General features: G+C 35.9%; 5 protein-coding genes across 6 annotated transcripts in view; 3 read left to right on the top strand and 2 right to left on the bottom strand.

Annotated features, from left to right (window-relative positions):
* LOC111489080 overlaps positions 1–390 on the bottom strand; it is a 3,456-nt gene extending 3,066 nt beyond the window's left edge. Inside the window, exon 1 of the mRNA XM_023137111.1 lies at positions 303–390. The gene's annotated coding sequence lies outside the window, so the exon portion shown is untranslated. The remainder of the gene's footprint in view (positions 1–302) is intronic.
* Positions 391–2,356: 1,966 nt separating this feature from the next.
* LOC111489079 (U-box domain-containing protein 2-like) lies at positions 2,357–5,315 on the top strand. Its single transcript, XM_023137109.1, has 2 exons — positions 2,357–2,736; positions 4,187–5,315. The coding sequence occupies exons 1-2, from the start codon at positions 2,453–2,455 to the stop codon at positions 5,043–5,045; spliced, it is 1,143 nt and encodes a 380-aa protein (XP_022992877.1). The 5' UTR covers positions 2,357–2,452; the 3' UTR covers positions 5,046–5,315.
* Positions 5,316–9,025: 3,710 nt separating this feature from the next.
* LOC111489081 (transcription factor bHLH83-like) lies at positions 9,026–11,036 on the top strand. Its single transcript, XM_023137112.1, is given in 5 exon segments — positions 9,026–9,301; positions 9,377–9,481; positions 9,551–9,616; positions 9,694–9,757; positions 10,692–11,036. Coding segments are annotated over 5 exon segments (624 nt in total). The 5' UTR covers positions 9,026–9,046; the 3' UTR covers positions 10,826–11,036.
* Positions 11,037–14,175: 3,139 nt separating this feature from the next.
* On the top strand, positions 14,176–17,377 carry LOC111489453 (probable serine/threonine-protein kinase PBL7). 2 transcript variants are annotated; one of them, XM_023137671.1, is made up of 6 exons: positions 14,176–15,025; positions 15,122–15,379; positions 15,464–15,633; positions 16,273–16,352; positions 16,466–16,610; positions 16,856–17,377. In XM_023137671.1, exons 1-6 carry the CDS (start codon positions 14,476–14,478, stop codon positions 17,207–17,209), a joined length of 1,557 nt encoding a protein of 518 aa, XP_022993439.1. In that variant the 5' UTR covers positions 14,176–14,475; the 3' UTR covers positions 17,210–17,377. The 2 variants fall into 2 exon arrangements, with proteins under 2 accessions (XP_022993439.1, XP_022993438.1); XM_023137670.1 differs by having other exon boundaries at positions 14,177–15,025; positions 15,461–15,633.
* Positions 17,378–17,456: 79 nt separating this feature from the next.
* LOC111489454 (polcalcin Ole e 3-like) lies at positions 17,457–17,945 on the bottom strand. Its single transcript, XM_023137672.1, has one exon. It carries the CDS (start codon positions 17,755–17,757, stop codon positions 17,503–17,505), a length of 255 nt encoding a protein of 84 aa, XP_022993440.1. The 5' UTR covers positions 17,758–17,945; the 3' UTR covers positions 17,457–17,502.
* Positions 17,946–19,596: the final 1,651 nt, after the last annotated feature.

Below are 19,596 nucleotides of genomic sequence, written 5' to 3'. Positions count from 1 at the left end.
AAAAAAAAAAAAAAAAAAAAAAAAAAAAAAACGCAGCAAGGACAACACGATGTTAGCAATTCAGAAACACAAGGAAAATATGTTTATAGCAATTTCCAGGCAGACGAATTTATCTTGAATTAAACAACTAATTAATGCAGAACGGGAAATAGGGGGACCCAACTAAGTACAGCAACCTACACTCTACATCGACGATCATATAACCCTTAAATCAAACGAGACGAACACCATTCGCAAGGAAATTCAAGAAGTTTTTCAACACAGATAATACGAGGAACAGAGGAAGAGAAGCCGAATCTAACCTAGCTGAAGGATCAGGAACAGTCGTATGAAAATCGAATCGCTTCGTGCTTCATCTGGTTTCAGAGGGTAACAATGAGTTCTGATCTGGCTTTGGAGTAATTTTGCTTTATAACCGACCGGCGTCCTTCCTTAGGGCCTCAAATAGGCCCAAATTTTCATGGCCCACCAACACTCTTGGGCTTTGATCCATCACGCATTTTAATAATAATTTTTTTCTCAGAATTATCTATTGTTTATTATTTATTTTATATAAAGCATATTCTTTATCTTAATTTACTGGAATATTATTGTGGGGGTTTCTTTATTATTTTAATTCACTAGCTAGATTAAGTTTCAAATTTATTCTTTTTGTAAAAAATAAAAAAATAAACGTTGATTTTTATAAAGAAATATTCCTACTTATCCTTTTTGTATTAACCTATAATTAATAATTAATTATTATAAAAAATATATATTGATAAATTTTTAATCAATTAATCAATAATAATTAATAAAAATCATAGTAAAATAGACAGAATTTGACGTAATTTAATAGATAAGATATCGATTATTATTTAATGGTCAATTTTTTAGCCTGCCATGATTGAATTAAAAAATAGTTAGAAATGGAAAAATAAATTAGGTACTAAATTGAATGCTATTACTTTATTGGATGCAAATTAAAAAAATATATAGCCAATAAAGAATTGGAGCTTGTTACATGCTTTAATTGCAATAATAGCTTAGAGTTGCTTTGGTCAATATAGGTTAATTGAATTAAAAGCTTGGTCTCCCCCGACTTAAAATTAAAGTGCCCTACATAATTTTTATTTAGTTATTTATTTATTTTTGCTTTCCATCTATTTTTAAATGTATTTTTTTTCTACATTTTTTAGTCGGGTCTTAATATTTAAATAATTTGAGTAAAAATTTATTTTCAACAAACGTCTTCCCAATGTACCTTAGTCGAATTATGCACAGAGTGTATATTATTAAAATTTAAATAAGACAGAACTAAATATAATTTTAGATTCTTAAGAATTACCTACTCACCTCGTACCCTATACTTGAACATGACCTAATGTCTACACATTTGTAGATCATTAACAACCGTTGTACTTCCAACTAGATTTACACACTCAATAAATCCAGGGCCCATTCTTAATATCGAAAAAACTTTACAAAGTCTTACAAATATATGACTTGTTCGAAAACTAAATCAAGATTATAAATCATTTATCTCCCTAAAAAAACACATAAATTCGGTCAACATAAAATAAAATATACTTATTTTATTTACTTGATTTGACAATTTATAATATATACGTATGGAGTATAAGTGAAAAGTGTCGGTAGCGACTTGTTCTTAACGAATCTCTATTCAAGTGGGAGTGTAGATGGAAAGAATTTTGAATAGCCGAGTGGAGAAAGATGGGGAATGCAATCGTGTTCTAACATTTTTGTATCTACAAAAATTTTCATCCTTTATTTTAAAAGTTTCCTAAAGTGTCACCCTTTTTAGTCCATGTCACACATAGGTGAGGTGTCGAGTTATAACTCGTTTAAACAAGCAACTACCTTTTTTGCTTGTTTGACTTTATTTGATTAGAATTGATGTGTTTTTATATGCTACAATATAATGTAGCTGTCTATACAAATAAATGGATAAATAAAGTAATAAATTTTTAATTTTATATTTATTGGAACCTTACAATTTTAAAATATGGATAAAAAAAAAAAAAAAAAAATATATATATATATATATATATATATATATATATATATATAAATATAAAGTATTATTTAACCATTAATATTTAATTTAATATTACCAAACCTAAACCAAACCTCAAGCTCAAGTCGTTTCATTTCAACTTCCAATCCGATAACGACTTTCATTACACTTTTAAAACTGACCCTGCCCATAAACCCTGCCCTCTGCCCGTCTTGGAATTTGACCATTTTGCCCTGACCCAGAAAATTCAACCGTCAAAAACATAACCTATATACCCTATTAATTAATTAATTAATTAATTAAAATAAACGTTTTTTTTTTCTCTCTCTCTAACTGTTGCTTAAAGCCACGCTCTCCTCTTCTCTGCCTTTTAAATCTCTCACGTTTCTCTCTCTTCGCTCAACTGCCTCACACAATTTTCAATCCTTATTCCTAATGGATTATTACAGCTCTCCCTCCGAGAGCCACCACCGGACCGCCGTGTCTACCGAGGCTGCCGTCCTTAAGGCTCTCCTTCTTGTTCAATCCGACGCTCTCGATTCCAAGCTCCAAGGTGCCTGCGAAATTCGCCGACTCACTAAAACCTCCCAACGATGCCGCCGCCAGCTCTCGGAATCAATCCCCCACCTCGTCTCCATGCTCCACCCACTCCACTACCCCGACTCTCACCTCGAGGCCGCTCTTCTTGCCCTTCTCAACCTTGCTGTTAAAGATGAAAAGTAAATTTCTCTTACATCTCTTTCTTTGCCTTCTATATGACCTGATTTCTTTTCACGCTTTCTTGATTTTTTTTTTTTTATTAGCTTGCGTTCTTGCGTTTATATTAATCGATTAATTGAATTTGTTACGCTTTCTGAAATTTTCATCTAATTAGCGATATCGATGAGGAGGTTTCTTCTTCTTCTTCTTTATTCCCTTCCCGTTCTTTTGTGGGTAATTATATTTTCGCTTGCGTGTTTGGTTGGTGAGAATACGTGAAAGAAAATGTAAACGGTAGAGGAAGAGGAGGAGGAGGAGGAAGAAAATCGGAAACCAAATTTACATGTGTTGGTTGGTCAATTAGATTGAGATATTTTTTCTTGGATTCCCTTAACTGAACGATTTCTATATTGGCTATGTTTTTAAATTGATAAAGAATTTGCTAGTCTCAGTATATTTGTATTTGTCCTGTTGAGCTTCGTTTATTTTATTGCTAATTATATTGTTGTTATTTTGTGGCTTTAGTTGTTGGAGGCCTCCCCCCTTTCCCTTTTTTTAATGCGGTTGGCATGGCATGCGGTGGTTGGTGTCTTTGATTGCGCAAATTTGGCTGCAAAAGATATGAAAATTGTGTATATTTTGTCTGTTTTTCTTAAATATAAAAGCCCATATGTTGTTCTCGATGATGATTTAAGGTCCCATGGAAAAATATGCTGTTATAATTGCCTTGCTATTTTCTGATGTGGGATAATGCTGATGTTCTGGTTATGAATGGTTTGATGAATCAGAATTTGAAAGGTTTTGTTAAGTTTTTTTTTTTTTTTTTTTTTAGTTCAACCCAACATTTGAGGTAGCAGTCAAATACTTCATAGACTTAATCGGTTAAACTATGCTTGAGTTGAGTCGACTATATTGTAGAAAAGTATTGAACATATGGATTTACTGAGGATCCTCCTTTCCCCATTAGACTACTCTTGCTAAGTAAACCCAATGGTATTCTATCATTTCCTATGTTGACACCTCCTCCCACTCATGTGCTTGCTTGCACACCCAAATAGCTGATCTTATCTTGCAGATGTGAGCTCACCCCTGTTTTTTCCTTGTTCTTCCTTGTATATGATAATCGAATTGTCATGTGCCCTGTCTTGTTCCTTCTAGCACATGGGATATATTGGGGGCCTCAAGTTCTCATCACAGTTATGAAATGTTTCCTAGAAAATGTTGGTCTGCTTTTAGTTTCTGGAACTCCTGTATTGATCAAATTTTGAACTGTTCCAGTACGAATGATACTGTTGGCTGAATAAGGTGTGTGCACTTGCAATGGAGTTTCTTTTGTTTAGAAATCTTAGGTGAAGGAAGAATATGATTGCCTGTGGTGTTTCTGGTAATTGATTCCATGTGTAACACTGACTTGTAGTACCAAACTGAGAAGCTGCTTCCTTAATATGTTAATTTTTGGAATGCCTACAGGAATAAGATCAAGATTGTTGAAGCTGGTGCCTTGGGACCAATTGTTGGTTTTCTGCAATCAGAGAGTTTGATCCTACAGGAGAATGCCACTGCTTCTTTACTCACTCTTTCAGCTTCTACTGTCAATAAGCCGTTAATAAGTGCTGCTGGTGCCATTCCTCTCCTTGTGGAGATTCTTAGATGTGGAAGCCCACAGGCAAAGGCAGATGCTGTAATGGCCCTTTCCAATCTTTCAACGCTCCCATCTAATCTTAGCATCATTCTAAATTCAAACCCAGTCCCCTCAATAGTCAGTCTGCTGAAAACTTGTAAAAAATCTTCAAAAACTGCTGAAAAATGCTGCTCACTGATTGAATCCTTAGTTGGTTTTGATGAAGGAAGAGTAGCGTTGACATCTGAAGAAGGTGGAGTTCTTGCTGTTGTGGAAGTTCTCGAGAATGGCTCTCTTCAAAGTCGCGATCATGCTGTTGGTGCACTATTGACAATGTGCGAGAGCGACCGGTGTAAATATAGAGAACCTATCTTAGGAGAAGGGGTAATCCCTGGTCTTCTTGAACTCACTGTCCAAGGTACACCTAAATCTCAGTCAAAGGCTAAAACCCTCTTAAGGCTATTAAGGGACTCTCCATATCCAAGATCTGAGCTTCAACCCGACACGATCGAGAACATTGTTTGTAATATTATCTATCAGATCGATGGAAAGGACGATCAATCTAGTAAAGCAAAGAAGATGTTGGCAGAGATGGTGCAAGTAAGCATGGAGCAGAGCTTAAGGCATTTACAACGAAGGGCTCTGGTATGCACGCCCACTGATATGCCTATGAATAATTCATGCACCTCTGAAGTTTCTTCAAAGTAACAAAATTTATTCTCATGCTTTGTCCATGGAGTTTGTCAGATATAAACTTGTTTAGTGGTTACTATTAGAGAACAGGAAATGAAAATAAGATATAGGAGAAAACAAGCCAGTCCAGGCAGGTCGTGTGAGTGTCGGGAGACTGGTAAAATGCGAATAAAACTGGGAATGGGATCTGTATGGGGTTGAAATCATAGTGTTCTGTTTTCCTTTCTGCGTGTTTGTAAAGGCACTGTTGTATCACAGTATAGAAATAGTGTTTCAAAGTGTTCATTTCCCCCTCTTAATCATTCTAATAATAAGCTCACACTAGTAGATATTGTCCATTTTGAGCTTTTCTTCTTGGACTCTCTCAAAGTTTTAAAATGCTAATACTAGAGAGGTTTCTCCAATTTTATAAGCAATGTTTCATTCCCCTCTCCAAACAGTAGGTTATCGAAGCTAGATGTTGGGCGGCGTGCCAACGAGGACGTTGGCTCCTATGAAGGTGGATTGTGAGATCCTACATGGATTGGAGAGGGGAACTAAACATTCTTTATAACTACTAGTAGATGCTTTTTAAAAACTTTGAGGGGAAGCCTAGAACCCAAAGAGAACAATATTTACTAGCGGTGGACTTGAGTTGTAACAATGATATACTCGAGTTAGTAGGATAGTAGCTCCACGTGCATGCACATAGAAGCATAAAGCCAAAGTAGTAGATGATCACGAAGCAAAAGAAAGGATAAGGAGATGGGAATAAGTTCTTTGCTTGGGTTACAAGTGAATTAGGTGCAAGAGTCTTGCCTAGGATCCCTTTTCTGTCCATATCTAAGAGAAAATGAATCATGATCCTAACTTGTCATAACTATATATTTACACACACACGTGTCCCGAAGTTAAAAGCTACATCACATTTTTTAACCCTATTAACATAAAGCCAAAATGATGGATCAAAGAGGATAGTCATTGATTTCCATGTATACCAATTACAAAAAAGATAGTGTCTTCATATTTATTTTCATTTTACGGTGGATATGAGAATTATTGAGCTAAGTTGAATCGAACCCACAGAGTTATATGCTCTGTGTTGTGTTTCCTTATTTGCTTGTAGTCATATAATGTTGCTTTCTTCAATTCATTCAAATTGTTGTCAAATATACTTTCTCCTCAAGTTTTCTAAAACATTTCTTATAAATGTGACTCGAGGCTTGAACGTAAGTCGATGTTGTTCGCGACGTTCGAATTTCTCATAGCTAGTTTGTTTGCTAGGTTAGAACAAGTGTCGCACAATAGATATTTCACTGTTGCAAGAGTACGATTGTGACAAGTGATATCCAATAGATTTGAATTTCAATCTCCTTTATCGCTAAGAAGAATCAATTCCAAGTTTTTTCGTAGTACTCTATCTTTGGGAGAAGTTATCATATTTAGTATATCATGATGATTTATCCCGTAGAAATACAATTACTTCATATCTTTATCAAAAGTAATTACATAGTATTATTAGTATAAATAGAGAAAAAACGACTACTAAATTGAAAAATAGTCCGATAATGATGAATACTATTATTTTAACTTTAATACATAATAAAACAAACATGAAAAGGAAAAAAAACCATGAAATTTAACTCGTAGCCGTCTCATTAGCATTGGTCCGCTATCATGAATAAAAAAAAATACAAAGTAACCATGACCTACATCGGGTCCACTGTCACGATCGTGATTTTCCTACTTCCAAAAGAAAAAGTTCTTTTTTTGACGGGTTGTGGACGAAGATGGATTCGGACCTCTAACATTATAATTTGTAGCCACGTGCTCTAATTTTACGAGCCACAAGCTCAACCGTATCTCTACTTCAAGAATACTTAAAAAAAAAAATCATATAAACCCTAAACAGGATATACATCCATCTGCCGATTGAAGCTGCGCTTTTATTTATTTATTATTATTTGTCATTTCATACCGAAAAATTAGAACCTGAATTTTCCTTGCATGAAAAACGGGTTTAATTTAAAGAAAAATAAATATTATATTAAATGTGGATTATTTCATTTATTATACATTCAATGGTATTTTGGGTAACAGAAAAAGTTTAATAAATGCCTAAAATCCTACCAATAATAATTAAGTAATTTACATAAATTATATTTAATCAAAATGTTTTAAATTTTAGTTTTTATTGAGCTCGATATAACTTGCATCATAAATACATGCTATGATTTTAAATTATGAAAGCCTCATGCATCTTGCATCGAAATACTTTCTCTATGTGATTAGTATGAACGCGTACACTACAATGTTATGTTACAGTGTACACCATAATACTGTGCACGCTCTAAGACATTATTAGCCTAAATCGTGATCGTAGTCCAAAAAAAATAATTAAAATTAAAATTGGAAGGGCATGACCCATGAGACTTTCCATGTGATTATATTTATGTTTTTAAACAAATAATTTATTTATAAAACAATGGGATACAGCTAAGTTTGTACCAAAGTCGTCCATATTTAAATAAACGCCAAAATAATAAAATAATAATAATAATAGAGAAAATTATTAAATTATTAAACAAAATATCTGTAAAGAATGTGAGAGAACTGAGTGTTGTAGTAATGAAATTCGACAAAGAATTCAATCATTATTTATTACTTTTACACGTTTTTTTTTAAAAAAAAATATATTTTTAAATTTTTATATATATTCCATAAATAAATAAGTAAATAATTAATAATCATCTCACCAATTTTTTACAAATTTTCAACCATTGTATTATAATATTTATATCATCTAAGAATAAAATCAACGAGTTTTATCTGCATATACATACTTAAAAAAATTAGTATAAGTGTTTATTTAATATAGTTTCCAAATATCGGGATTTGTTTTGACTTTGTCACATCTCTTGTACTAAAATGTGTTTCATACGTGTCAAATCACATGTCAGACATAGAAACACTAGCTAAACTAAGTTGTTCACGGTGATTCTATGTATCTAACTCTTAAATGTCGATATCAATCTAGTATCTTAATGCATTACTATCGATATCGCTATCGCTATCATATTTGTTGATCAATTAAGGTTCGTAAACAGAATCCCACGTGGTGTGGGTTTGAGTGTGAAAGGAGACAGGAAAGTGGGGGGTTTGAGATGGATGAGTTTCGTTTGGCTCTCAAACGATACATCCGCCGACCGTTTAGCTGCTGCTGGTGTATGGTGCTGCAACATTTTGGTTCAACCCATTAAATTATGCCTCTCAACTCATAGCTTCCACAAACCCTTTTAATTAAATAACAGATTAAAGCCATCCTTCTCTATTTCCCATGCTATAAAAATGTTATATAAAATAACCAAATTTGAATATCTATGTTGTATTAAAAAGTGATGTTGAATATGGTACATGAATACGCTCTATGCTCAAGTTGTTATTTACTCTTAGCTTCTACGAGTTAAAACTATCTCCACAAACCAACACAAATTCCTTTAGCATGTTTTATCCTTATTTGCTGTGAGATCTCACGTCGAGTGGGGAGGAAAACGAAACATTTTTGTTTAAGGGTGTGAAAATCTCTCTCTACTAAATGTGTTTTAAAAACTTTGAGAGAAAACCCAACAGAAAAATCGGACAATATTTGCTATTGGTGAACTTGGATTGTTACACTCAGCATGATTACTAGGAAAATTTGAGCCATCAAAAGTGGAAAGGGAAAGTCCAAAAACGACAATATCTACTAATAGTGAGTATGGACGGTTATAGTCCATGCTTTCTAGGAAATTTCTTAAGAAATCGCTCAATATAGAATTGTTTCAAGAAAAATATGCTTAACTTTGTAGTTCGAGCCACCCACCGAAAAATAAGGTGCATTTTAGATTGCTCTCATTCAAATGTGGACTTGATTTATTCATGTATACCTCGTTTACTCAGGTGTGTTAGTACCCGAGTTTATTAGTTACACCCCCTACAAATGGGGTCTCCCAGGAGGGTTGTGTATATGCGCACTCTTTCATTCTGTGTCTGTGTCAATGGCACTCGCAAATTCAGCTGAACAAGAGCAGCAAATATCTGACTCTCTCATCAACTTCAAGTGTGGGATTGGCAATAAGGAGCCATTGCTGAGCTTTGAGCCACAAGGGGTTTGTCAATTAGACACTCACAATTGGGATCAGCAGCGTGCGATGGAGGATCCCAGCCCTCCAAAACATCATGGAGATCATGACCCTCTTTATGGCTGGCTTTCTGATGACATAACTGGAAATCACAAGCGATCCCATACGACGGTATTAAATCGTTCGACTTCGTTGCTAAATTATAAGTTTCGTCCCTAAACTCGTATTAGATTGATTGATTGACAGGGAAATAGCAGTGGGGGTGTGTGTAAGAAGCAATGTACTTTTGCAGCTGAGAAACAGGGACCCAGATCATCAACAGCCAAGGATCCACAGAGCATTGCAGCCAAGGTTTGGTCTTGTTTTGTTTGATCAACGGTGGCTAAGAATGTCTGTTTTATTGTTTGTTTTGTTACTTAGAATCGACGAGAGAGGATTAGTGAGAGGCTGAAGATACTCCAAGAATTGGTTCTTAATGGCTCCAAGGTGCTTATTGCTATCTAAATTAAGAAAAGCTTTAAACTTTTATGGAATTTTGGGCCATTTTTTACTTCATTTTGCAGGTTGATTTGGTAACCATGTTGGAGAAAGCCATTAGTTATGTCAAGTTTCTTCAACTACAAGTCAAGCTACATATTTTTATCCTTTGAGATTGGCTTTTCAACCATCAAAATATAAACTTTCATTTCACGGAAGATTTCACGGAAGATAAGTTACGTGAGACTTGTAGGGACCTATTGAAGTAGAGAGAGATTTCTCCCCATTAGTTAAACGAGGCTGAAGACGGAGATTATATTCTTCGCCTCCAACCCGCTCAAATCTATTAGAAACTACAGACCTCCATAATGATAGGATAATGTCCACTTTGAGTATAAGCTCTCATGGTTTCGCTTTGATCTTCCCAAAAGACCTCGTACTAATGAAGATGTATTCTCTACTTGCAAACCTGTTAGACGAACACGACCCTCCACAATGGTATGATATTGTCCACTTTGAGCATAAGCTCTCATGGTTTTGGTTTGGACTTCCCGAAAAGGTCTCACACAAATGGAGAGAGTATTTTTTGTTTATAAACCCACGATCATTTCCTAAATTAGGGGATGTGAGACTTTCATCATCCAACAAAACCCATGATCGTTCATAAATTAGTCAATGTGAGACTCTCTCTCAACGATCCTCCCTCCAACAAAATACAATATAGAACCTCCCCTGAAACCTATGGAGCCCTTGAACAACCTTCCTTTAATTGAACAAAGTACAACAACACCTTCGAGCCTAGTAATTTCTTTGTTCGACATTTGAGGATTCAATTAGCATATCTACGTCAACAACATGACTCTGATACCATGTTAGAAATCATGACTCTCCACACTGATATGGTATTGTCCACCAACTTTGAGTATGAGTTCTTTGTAGCTTTACTTTTGGTTTCCCTAAAATGGCTCGAGATGTATTTCTTACTTATAAACTCATGGTCATTCCCTTAATTAGTCGGAACTCTCTCCCAACAATTTTCAACACTTCCCTCTTTCTTATCGTTTTGGTTAAAATTTTGAATTTCAGATCCTAGCGACCGACAAATTTTGGTCCATTCAAGGAGGGAAAGCTCCAGATATTTCACAAGTTAGGGAAGCCATTGATGCCATTCTTTCATCACAAAGAGAAAGAAGCTCAAGCTGAAACAGTCAAAAGTGATGGTACTTTTGGCCTCCGCGTAGATCGACATTATTCAAATGAGCTAGCAACTGAAATGTATGCATATCAGTATGCACGTCAATGCCTTGTCAATGTGCTTTAATCTTTTGAAGAACATCAACGCCTCATGCAAGCTGCACCCCATCTGGGTCCTTCACCAATACACACACAAAGAAATCAGCCCATTTTCAATCTACAAACTTGGTCCAATGGAATCATCCTTCCTTAAATTCAATCTTTTTTTGTAACAATATCAAGGTTGGTCAGATATTGTCTCCTTTAAGATTTTAAAACGTGTCTATTAGAGAGAGATTTCCACACCTTTATTAGAAATGCTTCGTCCCCTTTTCAACCAACGTGGGATCTTACAATCTACTTCCTTAAGTATCCAACATCCTAGTTGGCACACCACCCGATGTCTCCACTGATTCTATTGTAACAACTCACCTTATAGCTAATAGATATTGTCCTTTTTGAGTTCCAATTGATGGGAACCTCACAAGACTCACATTTTTCGTAATTCATGGATTTTGTTGCAAGATTAGAAACAAATACGTTTTGGATTGTTTTAAATCCGTGGGTAAGAAACTGATTCTCCAAAATCATATCAATGAACACCGATAAAATGAAAAGAGACAGCACACGGAACGGAATCAAAGAGATACTTAAATTTAACTTAATAATTTTGAACTAACACGAAAAAAAAACTTAATTTTAATACGAAAAAAGAGGTAAAGTTGATGGTAGATTATATTAGATTGAATACAAATGGACCTTCTTTAACGAAAAAGGAAAAAAAAAAAAAAAAAAAAGATTAGTATAAAGCTTTAATACATTTACTAGCTCACCACCCAATGACTGACTCTAGTACTATTTGTAACAGCTCAAGTCCAACACTAGGAGATATTGTCTGCTTTAATCCATTATGTATCGTCGTCTGTCTCACGGTTTTAAAATACATTTACTAGAGAGAGGTTTCCACATTTATAAGATTTTTTTGTTTATTCCCTCCAATCGATGTGAGATCTCACAACCCACTCCCTTGAGGGCCAGCGTCTTCGCTAGCACACCGTCCAATGACTACCTCTAATACTCTTTGTAACAGCTCAAACTCACCGTAGCAGACATTGTTCGCTTTAGCTCGTTACGTATCGCTATCATTCTCACTGTTTTAATACACATCTACCATAGAGATACTTTCACAATCTTGATGAATGTTTCGTTCTCATCTCCAACCAAGGTAAAATCTCACAAATTCAAATAAAATTGGATCTAAATATTGGATAGATAAACGTCGAAGTTGTCAAGAACTTCAGGACGACGAGATTGTTCGGGGGTCGTTGCGATATTTGTGTCCCACCGACAAAAACCCAAAGGGGAGAAATGGGAATGAGATTCCCGTGAATACGAGTTCGCGTTTTGGACCATATGCTCCACACGATATGCTTTAAAAATGTTTAATTAATATCAAAATCAAACTTAGGGATATCAATTTTAAACATTTAATATGCATCATTATCACATTAGGTGACCATTATTTGCCGCCATCTGCCCCCACCATATACACACATTTCCCTCCATTTTCCTCCTAACAAATTTTCCCCAACATTTCTTTTTTCATTTTTTTAAATACTAATTTTAAAATCCGTCCCATTAACATCTATCACTCTCGCATCTTAATAATTAATTTTTTTAGTTCAACCATATCTAGAATCACAATCTTTTTTTTTAGCCTCGTTTGTAATATAATATAAAATAGGTTTCTAACCCGAGCGTCCGTTCATGTGGAGGGAAATATATTTTTATTATTTTATTCGTAAAAAAATTTGTTCGAATAGTGTTACATCTAATTTAATTAAAAAATATTAATTAAGAAATTTTGTCTCAATTGATATATTAATATTACTTTCGAGTAATAACGATGCCTAAATTAATAGGGTAGGGAGTATTATTAGACTTTTGTTGTTATTATTAAATGTAGCGGAAGTCTAAAGCATGAAGGAGGCAAGAAGGAGACCATGATGTTACCCGCCACAAAATATTAATATGAGAATCTTGTATTATTCATTAATTTAAACTTTATATTCGACGCTAAATTTTCATGTCTTATATTCGCCTCTACATTTTGTCTTTTGTCATTGATCGTAACGTTTTATTCAAAATCCTCTTAAAAATTTTCAAACTTAGAAGACATAAATAGATATTTAAACTATACATAAATTGGGTTGGGGAAATCTTTTCAGCCAACTCGAAATATCATGTTGATTGGATTTGTGACACAAGCAACCCAAATAGAGTTTACAATCCAACCAAACCCAACACTCTATTTCGGATTGAATTATGTTTTTTTAAAAAAAACTATACTTACCTGTAATATACATCACATTAATAACTAAAATCTCACAAAACTCAAATATCAAATATTTACAAGTCACAATGTATCAGTAACATCGATTACAAACATTAAATATTCTTAATTTTCGTAATAATCTTAAAAGTAAGACAATATTGGGTTGGTCAGGTTTACCGAACCAAAAAAATGTCAACTCGCAAAATCTAATCCAACCTAATTTTTATAATTTCGATTAAATAGTATGAATTTTTTGGACTCTCAGATCATACGAACACCGGACAAAAAAAAAGATTTAAAATTTATTAGAAGGTTAAAAACAATAATTAATAAAAAAAAGTTAATTATATTAATAAGCTAGACAGCATGCGGGGGTGCCACCAAAAAAGACAAGGTTGTTGGCCGTTGGAAAAATATGGGGTGGTCACCAACTACATATATAGTTTTAGTTTTTCTGTTATATAATAATATTAATATTAATATTTATTTTAAAAAAAGAATATAATTAAAATTTATTTCTTATTCGAATATTCACTATTATTTTGTTCATAAAAATCAAAAGTGTTCTGCAAAAGGCAAAAACTCCTCCTTTTGCAGTAATTTTGGAATCTCTCTCGCTCTCTCTCTGGTTCATAATGGGTAAAAAAGTAAAAAAGTAAAAAGTAAAAAGTAAATCATATTTACTCAACCTTGTACATACATATATTTATTATTATTTTAAAATAAACTAAAATCTAAAATACCCAACCTTGTACATTTATTCACGGGGTATTGAAACGTGATTAACTTAGTAAAATGACGAAATTAAGCTGTATTTATTTGGGGTTCCAACAAGCTTTGTGTTTTAATTGGTCATTTTAATCGTGTTAAATTAATTAAACTTTGATTACTGAAATCATGTCCGTTTCAATCACTCTCTCCCCCACACGCACGCACACGCAGAGGTCCATGGGGGCAAACACTCGAAGCTCTCTCTTTTTGTTTATTTATTTAAAGATAAAATTCCATTTTGAAAGGTAGAGCAAGCGAGCTACCCATTCCACCCATGTCTGCCAAAGCAATTTCTATGGGGACCTTAGCCATGGCTTTTCATCCCCACCCCCCACCTCCCACCATGCCCTTCTTCCATTTCTGTACTTAAATTCCATTATTCTTCTTCCTGCATATTCTCCCCCCACCATTGAAGCAAACCCAATTCTTCCCTCTTTTTCCCCTTTTCTTTGTGGGTATCTCTGCTTTTCTCTTTTGTTTCTTTGAGGGTTTCTAGATCTCTGTTCTTTCCCTCGAGATTTGCTTCCAAATGGGTTTCTCCATTGGTACTTGTTCTAACCCAAGGGTGCCCCACCTTGAGTTAGAGCATCAACATTCCCACTATAACGAGCTCAAGATTAAGACCCTTTTGAGAAAAATGATTTGGGAACTTGGGTTAGCGTGTGTTACTCCTCCTGCTCGTCTTCGCCGCAAGAATCAGGGCATTCAAGATGATGATCACCACACCAATGTCGATGGGAAAATCAAGAATCTCGAGCACAATAAGGCTTGGTTGCTTGCGGAGTCTGGTCCTTGTGGTGGGGAGTCCTCAAATACTGATCCACAATCGGTTCACTCGTCTTTTCGGTTTAGTTTTTGCTCTCAAGTTGAGCTTGAAACCATGAACATCGGCTCTTCAACCACTGCGGCGACTGTTTTGATGGTGAATTTGGAAAATGGAATGATGGCTGATGCTCTCACCAAAGAATTGAAATGGCGGAGGATTGAATCATTGGAAAAAAGCATTTCCCCTGTGGCTCATACTTTGATCCGATTCAGATATCGCGAAATTCTTTCTGCTACTCGTAATTTCTCAAAAGGTACTCTCAAAGTCAAACACCCTTTTTCTTGTTTTTTAAACCAATTTTTGATATGTAATCTTGAACCCTTTTTCAATTTTTTCCCAAATTTGGTAGGCAGAGTTCTGGGAAGAGGGGCTTTAAGTTATGTATTCAGGGGGAGAGTTGGGTTTTTAAGAACAGCTGTGGCTATCAAACGTTTGGACAAGGAAGATAAAGAGTCTGCTAAGGCGTTCTGCAGAGAATTGATGATTGCTAGCTCTCTTCATAACCCAAATATTGTTCCTCTTGTGGGGTTTTGCATTGATCCAGAAGAGGGCTTGTTTTTGGTTTATAAGTATGTTTCTGGTGGAAGTTTAGAAAGACATTTGCATGGTATGATTCCTTGTTCTTCGGTTCTTGATTTACTTGAACTTTGGTTGGCTTTTTGAGTTTCTAACGTTGTAACAATTGCAGAGAAGAAGAAGGGAATAAAGGGTTGCTTGTCTCTTTCCTGGTCAGTGAGGTTTAAGATTGCTCTTGGAATTGCTGAGGCTGTGGCGTATCTTCACAATGGGACTGAAAGATGTGTTGTTCATAGAGATATTAAGCCTTCAAATATCCTTCTTTCGTCCAAGAAAGTGCCAAAGGTAAAAGAATATGTTCGTTTTTGTGGATATTCCTTTGGTTGTTTGATGTGTACAAAAGAGAAGGATAGTGTGTGATCTTACCTTGTTTGTTGGAGAGGAGAACAAAACATTCTTTATAAGGGTGTCCTAGTATACACGTTTACCTTGAGAGGAAGCCTAAAAGGGAAGTCCAAATAGGACATATCTGCTAGTGGTGAGCTTGGGTTCTTACAAATGGTATACACCCCGAGCGATGTGCCACCAAAGGGGGGGTGGGTTGTGAGATCCTCCCAAAGGAGTGGATTCTGAGATCTCGGTTGGAGAAAGAGAACGAAGCATCCCTTATAAGGGTGTGCAAACTTATTCCTAGTAATGACAGACACTGGATGATGTGCCAACTGTCAACGATGACGCTAGGTCCCCAATGAGGTGGATTGTGAGATCCACGTTGGAGAGGAGAACGAAGCATTTTTATGAGGGTGTGAAAACCTATTCCCTAGCATACGCGTTTTAAAACTTTGAGTGGAAGCCTGAGGGAAACCAACAAGTCATTGGTCTAAGATAATTTGAGTAATCTCTTAAAAAAAAGCTCCATTTGACAAATGCTAACCTTTCATTGTTCTTATTCATCAACTGTTTCCTGGTAATGGTTGCTTGCAGTTATGTGATTTTGGGTTAGCGACATGGACTGCTGCTCCATCTGTGCCTTTCCTTTGCAAAACTGTCAAAGGAACATTTGGGTATGAAACTCTTTCTTAAGCCATTTTAATGTAGGGGAAGGATGATGAGATTCAATCTCGCCCTTCCCGTGTTCTGTTCCATTCCGATTTACGATTTATGAACTTATTTGTAGTTACCTAGCTCCGGAATATTTCCAGCACGGGAAGGTATCAGATAAAACAGACGTCTACGCTCTAGGAGTCGTTTTATTGGAACTCATAACGGGCAGGAAGCCGATCGAAGAAAGAACTCATGGAGAGGAGAACTTGGTTTTATGGGTAGGTCATTATATCACTTTTGTTGGATTAATGATTCTGCAAAGTGTTGATATTGTTCACTTTGGCCTGTTACTTATCGCTGTCAGCCTCACGGTCTTAGGTTTCCACATCCTTATAAGTAATGTTTCCTTATTCTACACCGGAACAGTATTTCTTAACCTGTGTTGCATTCGTTAGTGCAGTCTCGAGTATATGACAGAAGAAAGTAGTCTGTCAAGTATAACAAGTTTGATATGTTCCTACAGGCAAAGCCACTCTTGCAGAAAGGGAAAGGGGCAATTACCGAGCTGCTTGATCCACATGTGGCGTGTACAACGAAGAATTCGAATCAAATAGTCCAAATGATCGAAGCTGCCGCTGCTTGTATTACCGGTGAAGAATCGCGCAGGCCCGGGATCTTAGAGATCATTGCAATATTGAAAGGTGAAGAACAGCCTCTGCCCAACAGATCAAAGAGGTCTGGTTTCTTGAGCCATGGATGTGTCACTGATTGTTATTCACAGTTTCAAAACACGAACAGCGAAATGACGAGTCATTTAGCATTGGCCATGTCGGGACTCCCCGAATTCGAAGAAGACGATTACCTTTTCTGCCGTTGAAAAGTCAGATTATTTTTCCTCATTTTAGTTGAATCATTGATCATTTTGTAAATATGATCATTTTTGTACAGATCTTCTGTTTGGAAGTGGTTGGTTGAGACACAATCATGGAAGTTGCAGCTTAACAACCAAATCAACGTTTTCCATAATGAAAAATGTTAAAGAAAATGGAGCCCATTTGATTTGTTTTTTCATGCAGACATCAAATCAAACACGACAAGCTACATTCAAAATGTAAAACAAAAAACAGAACAAGAAAACAACAACAAGAACAATAAACGGTATACAAACACTTAGAATATCTTTGCAACATCTCTGATTAAACCACGGTTGGCACGGGCAAAATCCGTGAACTCTTCGTATGAAATGTACCCATCGCCGTCGGTGTCGATCTCGGCCATCATCCGCTGCACTTCGTCAGGGGTAACGGAGCCAAGCGTCTTCAAGGATTCACCGAGCTCCGATGCAGAGATCCTACCGTCACCATTGGCATCGAAGCGCTTGAAAATTCGGTCTCGGTCAACTTTGTCTTTAGCATCATCAGCCATTGTAATAATAATATGAAAAGGGTTAGTGTACCAGGATTTTGGTGACTGAGAGATTGAGAGATAGAGAAGGGAATCATGAGTTATAAAGAGCGAAGTTTGTGGAGATTAAGGTTATCCTCAAATGTCGGCTTAGAAACTGATTTTACCAAAATTATGGTTTCTCATGTAAGAAACATTCTTTGCTATTGCAATTTTACTTCTCTTATTACATATATATATATTAGCTTGGGCTTGGGCTAATAAATACGGAATGTTTGGGCTTCAAGTTTGGGCCACCTTACTTCTACTTTTCGTTGGGCCTGAGTTTCCATATGAGCTTGGGCTTCAGTTTTGGGCCACCTGACTTCTACTTTAAGTTGGACCTGAGTTTCAATATTATCTTGGGCTTCATTTTTGGGCCACTGTCTTCAACTTCGGTTTGGGCCTGAGTTTCCATATTAGCTTGGGCTTGAGATTTGGGCCACTTGACTTCAGCTTTTGGTTGGGCCTGAGTTTGAAACTCATAGTTCAGTTGGGTAGAACGTGGGTCTCCAAAACCTGATGTCACCTTGGGCCTTTGGGCCCAAAGGCCCAAATAGCCCTAACCAACAAAGATTGAATCAATGAAATTAATATACAATTTCTTTTTTTTAAAAAAAATTAATTAATAAAGTATTTCAAGTGAAACTTTAGGAAGAGTTCACTTGTGTGAATATTCAAAAGTGCTAAATAAAATACGTATACATTATATAGTAACCCTTTCTTTATGGGGATGAACATTGAATTCGAAAACTCGAAAAATCGAATCAATCCAACCTAAATCATAAGGGTTAGGTTGAGTTAATTTTTTAGAACCAAACTAGTTCGATTCAAGTTTTAGGTTCGCTTGGCAAAAGTCCTAGTCAACCCAAACCATCAAACGCTTCTCACATCAGTTAACATATGCCCCTTGCAACATTCAATATCAGCAAATGCTCCTGGCATATGCCCTCACCCTCACCCACATTGCCATACACTCCTCGCCTTTGCTATCGCCGCCCCCACGCCCATGCTCAACCCAATCTTATACATTCCGTACTAATCTCTGGCTTTCCGAACATGGAGTCTCCCTCCAATAACATGGTTTATTACAAAAAGGAGGGGAAATTCATTACTTCAAACAAAAGAAATGTGTATAGTTGATTGCAAAGATGCAAATGCAAGGCTGTTTAAGGCCTTCTCAATATGGCATCACATAGCTTGCAAGTTCCAATTTTGGCATATATATTCTTAGCCTACTATGATTCCACCTTCAACTTTACAATATGTGCTTTTAAAAGTGGAAAGTGGGAAGTAAGATGCAAATAAATGGGTTGCTGGTGGGCTCTCTTTCAAGTGGAGCCTTGTCAAAATCAATGGAATCCTTCTCAAGAAACCCATTAAGTACTTAAAGTGAGAAAGAGAGACTTAAATGCATCATCACTAACACTACTCGGTCGTTCTTTAATATTGTCCACTTTGACTTATTATGTATCGCTGTTAGTTTCACGGTTTTTAAAATACGTCTACTAAGAAGAGGCTTCCACACTCTTATAATAAATGCTTGGAGACCCAACGTTCTTATTAGCACACCCTATATCTAGCTTTGATACCATTAATGACAACCAAAACCTACCGCTATAGATATTGTCCATTTTGGTCCATTACGTATCACCCTCAGCCTTATAATTTTAAAGCTGTGTCTGTTATAAGAAATGCTTAGGGACCCAACATTCTTACTAGCACATCATCTTGTGTCTAGCTTTAATACCATTAATGACAGTCAATACCCACCGCTATAAATATTGTCCATTTTTGTCTGTTACGTATCACCCTGAGCCT

Source organism: Cucurbita maxima, unplaced genomic scaffold (assembly GCF_002738345.1).
Source record: "Cucurbita maxima cultivar Rimu unplaced genomic scaffold, Cmax_1.0 Cma_Scf00014, whole genome shotgun sequence".
NCBI lineage: Eukaryota > Viridiplantae > Streptophyta > Magnoliopsida > Cucurbitales > Cucurbitaceae > Cucurbita > Cucurbita maxima.
This window is presented reverse-complemented; position numbering and strand designations above follow the sequence as displayed.

Excerpts from the sequence above, each read along its gene's own strand:
- LOC111489079 (XM_023137109.1), top strand. The coding sequence starts at position 2,453 with ATGGATTATTACAGCTCTCCCTCCGAGAGCCACCACCGGACCGCCGTG. Across the intron at positions 2,737-4,186 it reads CTTGCTGTTAAAGATGAAAA|GAATAAGATCAAGATTGTTG; the intron begins GTAAATTTCTCT and ends GAATGCCTACAG.
- LOC111489453 (XM_023137670.1), top strand. The coding sequence starts at position 14,476 with ATGGGTTTCTCCATTGGTACTTGTTCTAACCCAAGGGTGCCCCACCTT. Across the intron at positions 15,634-16,272 it reads CGTCCAAGAAAGTGCCAAAG|TTATGTGATTTTGGGTTAGC; the intron begins GTAAAAGAATAT and ends GGTTGCTTGCAG. Across the intron at positions 16,611-16,855 it reads AGGAGAACTTGGTTTTATGG|GCAAAGCCACTCTTGCAGAA; the intron begins GTAGGTCATTAT and ends ATGTTCCTACAG.
- LOC111489454 (XM_023137672.1), bottom strand. The coding sequence starts at position 17,757 with ATGGCTGATGATGCTAAAGACAAAGTTGACCGAGACCGAATTTTCAAG.